Source organism: Neolamprologus brichardi, chromosome 6 (genome assembly GCF_056152115.1).
Source record: "Neolamprologus brichardi isolate AB-2024 chromosome 6, ASM5615211v1, whole genome shotgun sequence".
NCBI lineage: Eukaryota > Metazoa > Chordata > Actinopteri > Cichliformes > Cichlidae > Neolamprologus > Neolamprologus brichardi.
In genome coordinates, this window is record NC_142109.1 from 23,939,582 (window position 1) to 23,955,120 (window position 15,539).

The window sequence follows — 15,539 nt, forward strand, 5'->3', positions numbered from 1 at the left end:
CTTCAGCAGTCTCTGCATTGCTGCTTTTCATCTCAAACATTACACACAGAGTTACGTTTGGAAAGACGTTCCTCTCATTCGATCCACTGTAAAGTTGTGCTTAGTGCATACAGTTGTAGGATAAAAATGACTTTCATTCTCACTTTTCATTACCTTTAAACAGGCAACAAATATATATATATATTTTTTTAATCTTTGGAGTGGCAAAACATACAAAACAAATCAGCGATGCAGGGTGATAAATCTAGATCTAAACCAAGCTAAATACAGTATTTTAGATGCATGTAATTTCATGCCCATTAAGAAAAACATGGTCGCATTTGAACCATGGTGAATCTGCGACAGCTGTGTGACTGATTCTGAAAGAGTGCTTTAAATATTGACCAGCTATCCTGACACTTGAGCCCTGCAGTTCCCCTAAGTCGTGTTGTTGGCTCGCTGACAGTCGCAATCAAGGACAAAAGGAACGCCTGATTTGAAAGGTTCAAAAAGTCCGGCTTGCAGCAGCTGGCACCAATAACATTTATGAAATGAATAAAGACAAGCTCAGTCCCCCAGGAGAACTCTGTGTGTGGTTAGTATGCTAAATCCGATTCATGGGCCAGATCTAATTTGGCCCCTCTGACACATTTTAAATGCTGCTGGTGTGGATCTGATGTGAGGCAATGAAAACAAACACACATGCATCCCCAAATGGACGGAAAGAAGAAATGCTGCCCGGGGTCTGCCTCTGAGGTGTGACTTATTAAAACCAGCAATACCTCCTTGCGAAGTTGGCACGTTGACTGTGACGATCTTGCTGTTGGCAGGTAGTGGCAGCTTGGTGGTCACAACCTTTCCACCAACAGAAGTTCCCGTAATCTGGAAAGTGTGCCCACCAGATGTGGCCACCGTGGTCTCTGAGCCCGCTCCTAATTAAAGGAAGGAAATAAACAAAAGGTACCTTAATTACAGCTACACTACAAATTCAATAATATTTCCCTTCTAATTAACACACATAACCACTGTGCTTAAGACACAACACAGGAAATCAACATACTTTAGAAATGCTTTACAGTTTGCTGAGTTGAATTAATAAAAAATAAGAGAATTCAAAATTAGAAAAGAGCTATGCCTAATAAAATGTCATCTCCAGCACCAAAACATATTTAAGACATTTATGCATTATGGCCTCCTCTGAAGGTGATGCAAGCTGTCACCCATCTGTGCATAAACTGTGGTAAGGACTTGCTCTCCATTTCTGGATGAGTACAGCTTGCAGCTGTGCAATGAACACATGAACCCAGCATGTCCCATGCACGGTCAACAGGAGACAAAATGAAGCTAAATGCTGGCCTAAGTAAGAGTCTGCATGTGCTCATGATCCAGGGGAGCCCACGCTCCTCTGGCAGTGTGGGGACAGGAACTGTCCGGCTGAAAAAGCTGCAGGGCGGGGTGCAGTCGGATTAGTCGGAGGACCTCATCTCTGTGGCTCCAGTGAGATTTCCATTAAGGACAATCAGATGTTTGGTGTCATGGAGATGCAAGGGTGCAGCAACACCTCTGACACGGATGCCAGCATCCAGCATACCAACAGCCCAGCCTTGATGAAGATCAGTTATGGCTCATGGTGACATACACAGTTTGTTCTCTTTTGTTTGTGTGCATGTGTGTGTGTGTTTGTCTTCTGAGACAGCTCCCTTGAAAATGCAGTAAATCAAAGCAATTGTGAGCAACTGGTTCAGTTTGTGTTCAGTAAACAAATTACTAATCCATGACTAGTATAGTTAGACTGTAAATTGATTTTAAATTTTAAATTATTTCCTTTTGTTCACATAGCTCTAAAACAAATCCACTTCCTGGTATCAGCGCCTGTTGATATATATAGATCTTAAGCATTGTTCTGATAGGTCCTACAACTTTATTTAGTATTCAGGATATTATAAAAAATATATAAAAATACTCCAAATGCTGATTATTAATTACACTGTAAAGTACCTTGTGTGCTTTGACCCTGCTTCACCCAGGTAGCAAACGACTGCTGGAAGTTTTTGTTCTGCTGGAATGTGACAGGGGTCCCCATCTTGGTGGACAGGACCACCTTGGTGCCGGGGGTGCCCTGGCCTGACAGTGAGCCAACGATCACTTTGGGTGTGGCAGCAGGTGTTGCAGGACTTCCTGCTGGGGTTGTGACTGAGCCTGGTTTCTGCTCAAGGCGTTTCTGAAAGAATAAACAAGTTGATCACAACATTAACTTATTTATTTTTTAAAAAGCCCCAAAACAATAAAATACCGTGACCTGGACTTGTTTATCTTTTTATCCAGGTGGGAGACAAAAGGTTTACCGTAAGTTTGAAAAATAAATCAATGATTGAATAAATAAATACAATAAAATAAAATAAATTGATAAAAATGAAAAAACAGACTGAACCTCACTCACCTTGGCCTGCTCAGCTGCCTGAGCTTTCTCTTTCTCCACCCTGTGAAATGAGAATATGTGAAAAAGGTTAAAAGATAAACAGAACAATTAAAAGATTATTAGAAATTTATTGATGTATTTGTCAAATTCTTAAGTAATATGAAAGTAGGATGTCTAGAGTGATGGAGTTAAATACTAAAAGAAAAAAAAACTCCAGTGAAATCAACTTTAAGACCTTCCAGCATATCTCGCACAAATCTAACCTGACGATTTACTTCTAGCTGAGTCAGAAAATTCTTCTTCTGAAACAATATCTGGCTCTCAGTATGGCATGTTTCTAAACTGACTAATATAATTAGTCCTACACAGGACGCGCAAACATATTCCGCTTGAATGTGTGACTCTGACCTTTCTGAGAAGGCTCTAATCTCCCAGAGGTCCAGCTCCTCCTCGGCTACCCAGGTCTCAATCACCACTGGGCCAGTCTGCTTGGCAGGTTCGGGCTTCTTGGGGCGCAAGGCACTGGATCGCAGACCCTTCCTCTGTGGGGTGTGGGTTTCTGGCAGAAAAATGAACAAATGATTGTCGACAATTTGTAATTACATTTGGTATTGGACAGAAACGGGGCCCATGTAAATGTGTCAGTTTTACAGCCTGGTTACAATAATAACTTGTACGGAGTGTAAAATGTAAATTAAAACAGACTGCACATCTTTTAAAACCAATATTTAACAATAAATAATACAAAGACAGCATATCCAATGCTGAAATACTGAGCAACAACCAACTATTGCAGGGAAACCAAACAGAAGAAAGAATAAACTGTATTTAAACATTTATAGTATGGTTTTATTTATACAGTTTAAAAGTTCAAAACAGGTTTGCATATTTCTGTTATTAACAAAGAGTTAGTAATGTAACAGTTTCCCTTTGTGTTTGATGGTGAGAAACGACATGAGACGATTTTGTTTTGTTTGTTTTTTAATAAATGTGAACAAATAAAAGTCTGTTTTACCTTTTGGAGTTTCTGGCACTCCAAGGGGGCAGATGATTTTGCGTATGCAGTACTCTGAGCGGATGCCGTATGGTCCCACATCGCGGCGCTTGATGATCTCGGTGGTGGTGATTTCAGTATCTGATGTCTCTGTAGCAATGAGTGGGGATAGGGCTGGGTTGGTATGGTGATGAGGAGGAAAGCCCGAAAAGATGGAGGAAACGCACTCCAACATAAAAACAGTGATGCCCAAAAATGTTTTGCACATGTTTTCTCTATTATTCTGTTGGGCCAGCACAGGGATAAGTATAGAGAGAGAGGACATCAAGAAGCAAAGACACTACAAGTTGGAATTTTTGGGAAGACGGCAGTTGCTGTCTTCTTGTAAGATTACCATGCCTTACAAGTTAGTAAAAAAAACAATTGAAATAAAATCCTGAAAAACAATCTGAACTTACCTCAAAATGAAAAATAAATAAATAAAAATAACATTTATAATCCAAGCTGTAGCTGCAAGCACTTATTTAGCATAACACCTCTGTAGGAGTTTGTTGCCATTCCTCAAAGAAAATGGATGAAAACTGTAAATTATTATTGGAACTGTTGAAGGTCTACCTGTACGCGTGGTTCCGACAGCAGCGGACGGTTTCACGGCCATGTCGTCCCATCTCAGACAGGCCCACAGGAGCCTCAGCATGAGGCTCACTCCAGCCATAGACTTAACTGTCTGCAGTCGATACCTGGACAGATAGATACCGATTACATTAAATTATCTACCACATTATTCCAAAGAAATAATGCACAAAGACAGGCCTCATGAACCAGAAGCCTTTTTCCTCCTTTCACAGCACCACTGTGCTCCCTGTCTCGTTGTTATATAGTGCAAATTAATATTTGAATCAGGCATAGAAACACTACTGACAGCACTTAAGGTGTCACTGAAACGACTGACTCAGAGTTACAGAAAACACGATTATGGGTCTGGAAGCGGCAGAATAAACACAAACGAGAGTTGTTGGTGATGATGTTGACACTTCACGCCTGTTTCCACTAAAGAAACAGAACAGATCTCTGCAGGGCTATTTATTTCTACAAGGCAAATCAAGCAAGTAAACAATTCTGAACATAACAGACTCTTCTCAGTCTAAAAATAGACAACAACATCTCACCCATCAATAAATAATTTCCAAAAGAAGTAAAAATCCCTTCCTTATATCGTTATGACTGCTATGACAATGAGGTTAGCATCTGGATATCATCATTAACGGCATCTTAAACATCTGAAAAAACACGATCGTCACAAGGCTTATTATGTGTACGGGATCTGGTGGATATTCCCTTTCCCATGTGTAACCGCAGGTGGAAAAATATGCCTGGGTTGCAGGGCTTGGTCAGCGCGCAAAGCGAACATCGTGACACCTCTCCGACCACCGAATGATTCATGTCTCCTTTGGAACTCTGAGGTCGGGTCAAAATAACCAGAGGTCCCCGTGTGACACCAGAGTCAGAGCTACAGCATCACCCGAGGCCAAAGCCACGAACGGCAGACAGGAAGAATGAAGACATAACGAACAATAAATCACTAGGACATGGCGCTCTGCCAAAGCTGGGAAACTGTTTAAAGGGGAAGGATGAGAAGTGAGTGCTTATAAAACTTAGAAGAAACACAAAAACTGCTTTTGTATAATCCTACAAGAACCACAGAGCAATACAGAGATGATTACGCACTGTGTCACACTTGCGCTCTGGCTATCATTACTTAAGTTTTCTTCTTAGGAAAAGTAAGTGTGGTTACAGAGCATTTACGCTGTGAAATGCTGCATTTTTGAGCTCATTTCCTGGATATTACATTTCAAGAGAAATGAGAAGTCCCGTAAAAAGAACTCATTAAGAACATTTTTAATTGCAGTGCTGCTGGGCAGAATATGATATGAAGCGGAACCTCACAATATCTGATAAAAGTGGATAACCTTGGTTATATCATGATGTTCAAAAGCCATTTAATGGGATTCTAATTCCATGATTATGCTGCTCCAAAATCTGAAAAAAGACAGCTCCTTTGGCCCGCTCTTTTACTCACAGCGGGTAGAATCACCAATTAACATAACAAGCACATGTTTTTAAACTGTGGGCGATCATGAACTCTAAAGAAAGCCTCCAACTGACTTTGAACCAAGAAACGTCTTGCAGTAAGGCGACATTGAAACCATCGGAGCACTCCGAACACATCCAAAGAAATTAACACAGTAGGTATTTCCACATATTTGACTTGACAGATTTTTACGCCCTACCTGATGTAAGCCTCAAGAAATTTGCGTCTCCTCCCGGGATACAACCAGGGAACTCAGCTTATGAACCAAGGAGGATGTCCTCGCATTTTACATATTTTGAAATATACTCCCTCTGAATGGCCATTAATTAACAGTTAAAAGCAATATGTTGTTTTTTTTTTTTTTTTTTTTAATTTCCTTCAGTCTATTCAATTCAGGGTCACGGTGGGACTGGAGACTATCCCAGCTATCACAGGGTGAGAGGGAGGGTATACCCTGGAGGGGCTGCCTGGCTATCACAGGTCTACAGCGGACCGACAGATCACCATTCATGCTCATATTCACACTTATGTCCAATTCTGAATGACCAATCAAAGGAACATGGGAAATAACCAGACCTACGAAGTTGCACTCAGGATGCCCATGCTCGGAAATGATAAAGGGATCAAACAAGATTAAACTCCTAAGTAGTTTCCACCACCGGAGACAAGAAAAGGAAACAAATGATAATGAAGATGATGAGCTGGCAATGTCGCTTCTAGGCTTTAAAGATCAACTTGCTTCCAACTTTGCTTTTTCTATTCATGCTTAAAGAAATATGGATCTTATCTAAGACTCAATACAGATAATAGAATTTAATAACACACCAGCTTCAGAGAGAGAGGACAGTAAGTAAGACGTGTGTGAGGAAGACAAACTGAGAATGGGACCTTACCTCCAGGTGATGCCAAACGTAGGCCTGGGCGAAGGATACGGCCAGATATCCAGTGCTGGCTTAGCATTGTAACTAAACACTGGCACCTCACGGAATCCGCCTCGCCTGGCCAGGATCTTTAAGTCATCATGCGGAAGTACAAAAATACTCTTCCGGCTGCTCTTGGTGACAAACTTGCAGTAAGAGGGAAGAGCTGTGTCCGAGCGGGTCTTCTTAGTGCGGGAGAACTTGAGGAGGCGCACACGGCCCTTTGTTGACAACGAGTCCTCCTCGCTCACGGTAACAGACGACACTGAGGTTTTACCGCTGGCGTCAGTAGTTGACTCGCCCACAGAAGCTAAAAGTGTTCTTTTCTGCTCTTGTGTCACCATTTCACTCTGGCTGTCTTCAGACTGGCCATCGAGCCCCGGGGAGAAGATTTTGGTCACAGTTGTTTTGGTCATGGTTGTGAGGGTAGACACGGCGCTGCTCTCTGTTGTCGACACTACAGGCACCACCGGTTCTCCAGATGTCGTCGACGGCACCTTGGCTATCCTCATCTCAGTGGAAAGTACTGTGGTGGTAGTGGTGGTGGAGGTTGTGGTTACCTGGGTGATGATGGTCTTGACTGGTTCCGTCGCCCCACCGTTGGCGTTCTCCTCTGCAAAGTCGTCGCTCAGACTCGACTCCTCCGCTGAAGGTATAGGAGAGGGAGCCATTCTTATGATCTTGACGCCAGGACTGGGTTTGGTCTCTGTGCACTCAAAAGATGATGTGCTGTTGTGAACATTCGGAGTATGCTCTGCGGGTGTGTCTACGTTATTTTCCAGCTTTGTTTTCTTCAGTGGAGGTTTGTAATCTTGGTCAGAATTTGTAATCTTGTTTTCTTCCTCTACCTTAGAAGCTAAACAATTTTCTTTGACCCTAACCTCCGTGCTAGTGTTTAAAGAAGCAAGATCCCCGTTCACTAAAGGCTTTTGCTGCGTGCTGTCTTTCAGCGACACAGCAAGCCGTTGTTCATCTTCATCCTTCCCAATACTGTTCACCTTGGGCTGAGGCCTGTTAGGCATGCCATTATTTGAGCTCATCACAGAGTTACCCAGCATGTTTTCACCCCCAAAACCGTCATTACCATTTACCTGAGGAAGAGGAGAAACTGGCTCGGGAGTGCCAGTTACAGTCCTACCATCTCCAATATCTTGCATATTGTCTTGACTATCCTCTGGCCCCATACCGTTTTCCTCTGTGCTTAAATGCACTGAGCCTAAAACTTCTGTGTTTTGCTGAATTGGTTTTAAAGGAGCTGTGTCTTGACTGTCTTTTTGGTCAAGAACACTTCTAAATGTCACTGCAGCATTCAGTTTTAATTTGGGTTCCTCAGACCCTTCATTCTCAGTAAGCGCAGCCTTCGTAACATCTGATGCTACACAGTCTGCTTGTTGCTCTAAAGAACTAGCTGTTGTTTCTTGCACATCGGGGAGTTTAACAGCCTCTGGCCTCAAACTAGCTTCCTTTGGCCCCGTAGTCCTTTCATTTTCCACCAATTTCTGGGGCGAGGAGGTGGTTTGGTGTTGTGGTGAATTTGAATTTTCACCTGTACTGCTACTGTCTTTGGGTGTGGAGTCCTTAACAGGAGAAGGAAGAGGAGTGACAATCTTATCTGTAGTTTCAGAGAGTTCATCCCGACTCTCCCCTTCTACTTTTTGTCCTCCAACTTCTCCTTGCCCTGGAGTTTCAGTTGTGGAAGGTTTCTCCTCCACTTTCACAGCTTCACCCAGTGTGAGATGTGTCTGAGTGAGAGCTTGGGGCTTGAGTGGTGACCGTGGCCGGACCGGAGTGCTTAGAGCAGGGGTTGGTATGGATGAAACTTGTTTAGGCTCCTGGGGTTTGGAGGCTGACACCTGTTCTCTTTGCCTCTCTTCGATAATGTGCTGCTTCACTCTGCGTTCAAGTAGACTGTCCAGTTTGGAGGACTTGACCTTCTTCTTGTAAGCAATGCGGGTGAGGAAGCCTTTGCTGACATCCACTACATCATAGTTAAATGGTCGCTGAAGGCTTTCTGTTGGCTCCTCTTTCAGGGAATCCTTATCTTCCTGAATACAAGAACCTGGAGAGAAAACAATTCAGATTAAATGTGTTTCTTTACATTAGAATCATAAGTATTAGAGCTAAAGCAGTTTAAAGTAAATGACCACTCATAGTATACATGCAACAGAACGCAATGTTAATCGGTCATACTTTGCACTTCATCTGACGGCGAGTCTGTTGAATCCACTTCCATCTTCATGGGCGATTCCTCTGCCGGCAATTCCTCTTTCGCCTTCTCCTTTTCATCCAAATCTTCTTTCTTTTCTTCGTCCCTCTTCTCATTTGATGTTTGTTGATCTGTCAGTGGCTTGGGGAGGCCAGAGGAGTCTTCTTCTGTTGCTTCGCTGCTTGTTGCAGCAGCTCCCTGAGCTTCTGGTGTGACTACACTAGGCCGTCGACTCAAGTCCAGCAGAGTACACTTCTTGCCAAGTTTAGCATCTTTGAAAAACAGAATGAGAGGATAACCTTATATTAAGCTGCTCACGCATTGTTATTATATTAACTGAGCAAATTAACAGGACAGACCATCAATAATTGAATTTACTGGGAACTTTTGGGAAAATTACATTAAATTCCCCAGGACATCAGCATAAATCCAGAGAAATTTAATTCACTGTTGACCAATAAACACAAACAATAACACGTAAAAATAACTGAATGAGGTACAAATCTGTCAAGAGTGAAATAAATTCTAATTCCAAATAACTAAAAAGCACAGGCTATGCCATAAAAGCCTCCTGTTCCACACCTTCCAGTTCTTTGCGGTAGTTGGCGTTGGTGTTTCCTGGAAGTCTGGGAACAAATCGTGGCACATAAGTTTTACTGATCCAGCTCCAGCCCCCGTAGCCTGTAACGCGATACTCCTCTCCTTTCTGCTTCCACACCTACATGTAGGACAAGAAAGTAGGCAAGAAAAGAGGAATCAGGTAAAGCGAAAATATTCACGAGGGGGGGAAATAAGTGGTGGGAAACTAAGAGGGTGATCATACAAAGAGCTTTAAGGTTACAAAGTTATTTGCACACCGATCACTAATTGCTGAGGGAAATGACTCACAGCAGAGCTTAACTTTCTGCATCAAAGAGCCTTTGATCGGCCCTCATGCATGTATGCACAACATGCACTTCAGTGTTTCCCACTAAAAGGACTCATTTTCCAAAGTTTCAATGCAGATGTAGATTAGACCGACATACTGCAGTTACCATTAAAATTAGTGCACAATCATTCCACAAGTGCATCTAAGCATGATTGCCTATCTTACCATTTACCTATTTGTCATTTAACTGTGGTCTTCCTGCACAGTATTAAGTACAAATTTACATTAAACGCGGTCCAATCTGAAATGTCTCTGGATAAACTTATCCAGGTTCATATGAAATCCATCATCCATTCAATAATTCATGTGCCAGAATTTAAATAATCAGTTCAACTGCAGCAATTTGTGCGGCGCCTACCTGATGTTTTATTGGAAAGGTGTATTTGACCCAGGTGGCCTGTTGCAACGTCTCCTCATCCTCCAACTTCTTCTCCCTTTTCTTTACTTTTTCTTTCTCCTCACGCTCCATGGATGTCATGCGATTTAACCTGAAATGCATTTTAAATTGTCATACAGCTCGTACATTTTAAATGTTTCCATCTTTATGCTAAGAGAAGCAGAAAAGAAGTCGTTTTTGAGCGATCTGCATCTGAAATTTTGTTTTCATAGAATGCTGCATAAACAATATTATCATTGCTGCATGTGATAACATCATACATGTTGATGGATCACAAAAACTTCTTCCTTTCAAACTCTGATTAAAGATGAGGAGATGACAGTAAGTCTTGAAACCATTCCATGATAACCTCACACATATACACACTGATACAAGTCCTTGAAACACCACTTTCTCTCTCACTTACTAACAGTTCGGGCTTACACATACACACATTCTGCTCTTAACCTTGTGAAATCTTGGACAATCACTTCTTTAAAAGAGCCCTTGTGTTGCTGAAGCAGTCGTAGAGGCAGGGGTGGGTGGTGGCTGGTTGTGGACTTGCAATCTAAATATTATGCCTCACAGCCAGGGTGGGCCTTTTGATCTGATCTGGGTAAGATCAGCTCTGCCAGTTAACTGGATGCACATCCCCCCCATGTACGTGCACTGAAAGCTTGTTTCAAGGTATTTGAATTTTTTTGTAAAACTCAATTTATTTGTGTTTGTGAAGCGATAGCAGCATGTATGGTGCGCACTGTAAATATGTAAAGATTTTCATACCTGGTATGGCCCAGTGAATCCTTCCAGATGGGCAACATGGCCACAGGTTTGATTGCACACTCCAGGATGGCCAGAGCCAGTGCAAACTCTCTGGCCTTACTGCACATCTGAACTGCTTTGATCCAATTGGTCCTTCAAAGAAACAAATAAACAAAACATTTTAGCATGTTTCGACCTCCTCCTGTACTCTGGGTTCTTTCAGATTTAGGCTACAGAATATTTGTAAGCGGACAGTCTGACCACGATTTGCTTTTACATCTGTTAAAAATGCTACTTTGACCCAAAAAAGTAACTGATTTACTGAAAGGTGTTAACCTCACTAGCAAGTTAAGACATAAAACCTAAAACCCACTAAACAAAGCCAGTGGAGCACATGAGATATTATTGTTATATCCCAGTCCCCCACTCCCTTTTATACCTGTGTGATGCCCAGTTCGGGTGCATGAATGGTGCTGGAACATTGTTCTCCAGCTGAATGATAGTGAGCCTCAATGTGGAGATAGTCAGAACCTTGGAGCCATAAATGGACCCATTCCACTTAAACTCTCCTGCTGGTGTCATGCAGAATTTGTGGGAGAGATGCCGCCTCTTGTCATGGTCCTGTAAACAAACAGAGAAATGGAATTTAGTTGGGAATTGGAATCCAGTAACTCAAAGAACTGAATGAGATTTTTCACTTGGAACTTAATTCCACATCTGGATAGTAACTGGTGTAAACTGCCACATATAACAAGTAAAGACACATATGTTCACAAGTGAGGACAACTTCAATGTGACTAGCACTACCATAAAAACAGTAGAAACACATGCAAATAAAAATAAAAACAGCAGAAGAATACCGGAGCCAGGCAGACAGATGCAGTAATGAAAGAACATTCAAATGTTAGAAACAAAGACGTCATGCTACTTGCCTCTCTGTGCTGGTGTTTGTTGAGGGCCAGGGCGTTGGAGCTGTACTGGTTATGGTAGATGCGGTACTTGCCCTCCTGCCCAAGCTTGAAGTATTGGTTGAGGGTCCCCTTCATTACCACCTCTTTGCTGCTGCGTGTGCTGACGCGAGTGATGTCACCTTGTGCGTTTACTACCAGTACCTAAAAAAGTAAGCAAAGAATGAAAATGCAGTTGGAATGGAAAACGTGTCCCTATTGTCTTCCTCCCATCACTCCCAACTGTTCACAGCAAATGCCTGCCCCTCTGTGACCCTGGTTTCGTCAGAGGTTTTTTCCTGCAAGAAGGGACTTTTTCTTTCCCATTGTTGCTAAGTGCTTCCCAATTGTTGGAGCTTTTTCTCCATTATTTTAGGGTCCTAACTTGACAATTTAAAGAGCCTTAAGTAGTGCTATATACATAAAAGTAGACTGAACTGAACTACCCACACTGACAATGCAGCCTTGAAATGAGCTAAAGTAAAAAAAAAAAAAAAAAAAGACATGAAAACGTGTATGAGTATGAAACGCCTGAACAACCGCCGGGTTATATCGTAATATCCAGTGTTACAGTGGGTTGTTCAGGGGAAGATGATAATGTATGTTTATTTTCAATACCAATGTTGTCTCTGTGCATTTTCCAAGTCACAGTAAAATTATTAACAGCAATAACGAAGCACTCCCTGAACCTTTCATTTAAATCCTTATATCCTTAAACAAGCTCCTCCTCCCTTTTCTCTTACATTTAGTATTGCTGGCTGTAAAATTACAGCCAGCAATAAAAAAAATAGACAATATGATTTATTGGATAAAGCCTTAGAATATATCTTAGTTATAAGCATCAAAGTATCGCAAATAAAAATAATACTTTTAAGAAAAAAAACACTGTTTAAGACTTTTTTGAAAGAATCTGTGGGAATCCTTTTGTTCTTTGTAACGTCATGAATATAAATGCCGGTCTGAACGCCCATGTTAGGAAGTTGGCACCAATTTTTCATGTATAGTCTAAAAGCCCAAATCCATTGGTGGTTTCTTACCTCTCTGCCCTCCTTGAAGCCTTTATTGGCTTCATGAACAGCAGCTGCAACCTGTTGGTTTTTTAGCTGGCTCAGCTTGCTGTCCGGGTTTCTCAGCCGGGTCACCATGCGAGTTGCTGATGACTTCTTAGCACCGGGACCTGTCCCCTCACCGTTGGTGGAGTCTTTACCGTCCCCTGGTAATGCAATGTCCAATTCAATCAGATGCAGAGGGAGTGATACACAGCTCAGTAATAAACTCAGTAATATACAGTGTGGTGGGGATTAGTAAGACATAGTGAACAGCTTCTTCTGGGATCGTTTATCTTCTGAGGTAGTATAATATAGCATCATTCAGTATAATGTAGTCACATAATGCTGTTTTGTCAGACCTGCATCATCAAGGCTCGCCAGGGATGACTGGGAGGACTTGTCAGCCAAGTCTGGGGGTTCAGGACACCTCGGAGGGACACCAGCTCCAGTACTGCTGTTACTGTTTTCCTCAATGGGGTGGGGAGGCTGGCTTAGGCTGGGTATGCCATCGCCACTGACAGGAACAGAATTTGATGGCGGGTTTTCTGCTGAACAGGCAAAATACAATAAATGTAAATGTAATCATAAACAGAGCTGACAGGTTAATTAAGAGTAATGTGACTCAACTGTGCTATTCTGTGGGTAACAATCCGAGACACATTTCATGGATTGTTTAACCCAACAACACAAAAGTGAACAGCACATATTGTAAATTAGAAAAATGAATACCAAGCCTTTAAAAAAAACCTTCAGTTTCAGTAAAGACAGGAACTTTCTTCTGACCATTCTGAAAAATGTTGGGGCTGTGGCTCCCTCTGCTGATAAGCCATGCCTAATGCATGCAGCACATAAACACTTCAGGTGTAGCAATTGGTCACTTGAAAGTTAAAGGCTACTAGTGCAGAGAAAGAAACGCTCAACAATGAGGCTTGTGCACACATGACATCAATGATGAAGATGAGTCAGTTTTCTGGAGAAGTATATGCACATCGTCACTGAGCTATCAACCCAACAAAAGCAATTAATAAACAGAGCAATGTCTAATCAAAGGCAGCAGTTTCAAACAAGCAATTACACATAAGCAGCCAAAGAAAAGCTTTTTAAAGAACCAGACAATGTGAATGCTGCCTCTAGCTGTTAAAGGAGCGTTTCTAGTCGTGCTGATTGCAGAGACAATGCAATGTGATTGCGAATCAACACAACACAATCAGCTTCTTAGCTCTTTAAAGAAAGCAAGTGTGAGGAACTGAGTTAAAGCACGAAATGACTGGAACAGTTTCAAGACAAAAGCCAATATTCAAGAAGTAACTACACCACTGAACACAAAAGCTAGTAGACGGAATGAGAGCAACATGCAAAGAGGAACACCAAAGCACCGGGAATAAATGTTGGAATGAAAATGAGATTCATCACTCAGTCCCGTGAAGTTGCAAACTGTAGCAGGGAAGCAGATCTCCAAAAGCAGCTTAACGAGGGCAATTTCTCCCTTAAATATTATCTATCTACCTTCATTGCTGTTAGAGACCTCCATATGGGAACACGCCTCCGTCAGAGCCTCTGCGGTCGAGGCCGGAGGCTTCGGAGCCTCGGCGGCCACACTAGAGCTTGCAGTGACGGTTTGCGTTGGAGAAGAGGTTGCTGGAAGCAGGGATCCATCTGAGATGCTACTATTGCCTTCTTGGCCAGTGGGAGGAGCTTCACCGACTACAGATGAACAGCAGCAACATTGTAAATATGTTGATAATGCATTGGTTACTTGGAGACACTGGAGAGGGGAAGTGATGATTGGGCACGTTTGTGTATTGTCTTTCTTAGTGTACGTGCAATAAAAGTGCTATTGCTCTTTTTAAATGCCTCTTTATCGCAGAGGGCAGCATAGTCCCAACAAGACGTTGATGTGAATAGGCATATGTCCTTTTGTGATTGCCAGCCTGTGGCTTGAGTCTTGAAATGCTCACAGCATTTTAATAGGTCAAGCACGTGTGAAATTGATTCATCAATCAATAACTAATTACAGGATTGCAGTGATGTCGTTTGTTCAAGGCTCAAAAGCAGAATAAGACAGCTGCATACATGTTTTGTTTTCCTATGATTATTACTTTGTAGCATATATTTGGTCATATTTTTATGGGTTTTAAAAAAATAAAGAAACATAATTACCTCCAGCTTTCGCACCATCCACTTTTTTCTTTGTAGCTTCTTCTTCTTTTGTCCGCTGCTCCCCCTCTTCCTTTGCCGCTTCCTTTATCTTGGCCTCCTGCTGTCCTTCATCCTTCAACTTGACATCTTCGTCTTCCTTCTCCACATCCACCTCTCTTTTCTCCTTCTCCATCTGCGCTTTCAGGGCCTCCTCAGCAGCCCGTCTCTTCACCTCTTCCAGCTCCTCCTCCTTCTTAGCCCGCAATCGTTCCAGGATCTCCTCTGAATAAAAGAGGAAGACGTAAAGTGAAATAAACGAAAGAAAAAGTCAAATTCAGGGCTGAGCCAAGAGAAGGTACAAGAAAATTTGAAGAACTGGGAAATGGGAAAAAAAAAGAGTTAAAACACATTTCCTCTTTGTATGTTTATGTTGGTGGTTGAGATGTTCTCAGTATATGATCATCTAAATGTCCGTCAGAAAACTGATGAAGACTTTTTTTATTTAATTATTAGAGTAAATCAACAAGTAGTAGATGGATTGATAGAAATGATGACTGAAATAATATGAATGATAATGAAAAATGAGCCATGTGAGTACATTATATGACAAGATTGGACTTTATTTTTAAACATAAACTAGGAGAAAAGAGAACTGCCTTTCAATGGATTCCTGATGTTATGAATGGTGGAAGCGTTAGACTGTTTATGATTTCGATAACTAGCACGTG

At 41.9% G+C, this 15,539-nt stretch overlaps 1 protein-coding gene across 5 annotated transcripts in view; it reads right to left on the minus strand.

Moving 5' to 3' along the window:
- The window catches only part of LOC102781734 (nucleosome-remodeling factor subunit BPTF-like), a 52,810-nt gene that overhangs the window by 24,006 nt on the left and 13,265 nt on the right, over nucleotides 1-15,539 (minus strand). For 2 of the 5 annotated variants that reach the window (XM_087841880.1, XM_087841882.1), the window contains exons 5-21: nucleotides 14,833-15,093; nucleotides 14,179-14,376; nucleotides 13,032-13,220; nucleotides 12,661-12,836; nucleotides 11,609-11,788; nucleotides 11,116-11,297; nucleotides 10,698-10,829; nucleotides 9,897-10,026; nucleotides 9,193-9,328; nucleotides 8,595-8,882; nucleotides 6,378-8,463; nucleotides 4,008-4,132; nucleotides 3,414-3,542; nucleotides 2,807-2,957; nucleotides 2,420-2,459; nucleotides 1,978-2,200; nucleotides 762-911 (exon numbers count right to left, since the gene is read on the minus strand). In XM_087841880.1, the coding sequence (XP_087698006.1) occupies nucleotides 762-911; nucleotides 1,978-2,200; nucleotides 2,420-2,459; nucleotides 2,807-2,957; nucleotides 3,414-3,542; nucleotides 4,008-4,132; nucleotides 6,378-8,463; nucleotides 8,595-8,882; nucleotides 9,193-9,328; nucleotides 9,897-10,026; nucleotides 10,698-10,829; nucleotides 11,116-11,297; nucleotides 11,609-11,788; nucleotides 12,661-12,836; nucleotides 13,032-13,220; nucleotides 14,179-14,376; nucleotides 14,833-15,093 (4,776 nt within the window). The remainder of the gene's footprint in view (nucleotides 1-761; nucleotides 912-1,977; nucleotides 2,201-2,419; nucleotides 2,460-2,806; nucleotides 2,958-3,413; nucleotides 3,543-4,007; nucleotides 4,133-6,377; nucleotides 8,464-8,594; nucleotides 8,883-9,192; nucleotides 9,329-9,896; nucleotides 10,027-10,697; nucleotides 10,830-11,115; nucleotides 11,298-11,608; nucleotides 11,789-12,660; nucleotides 12,837-13,031; nucleotides 13,221-14,178; nucleotides 14,377-14,832; nucleotides 15,094-15,539) is intronic. The other 3 variants (XM_087841881.1, XM_087841884.1, XM_087841883.1) reach the window with 3 other exon arrangements.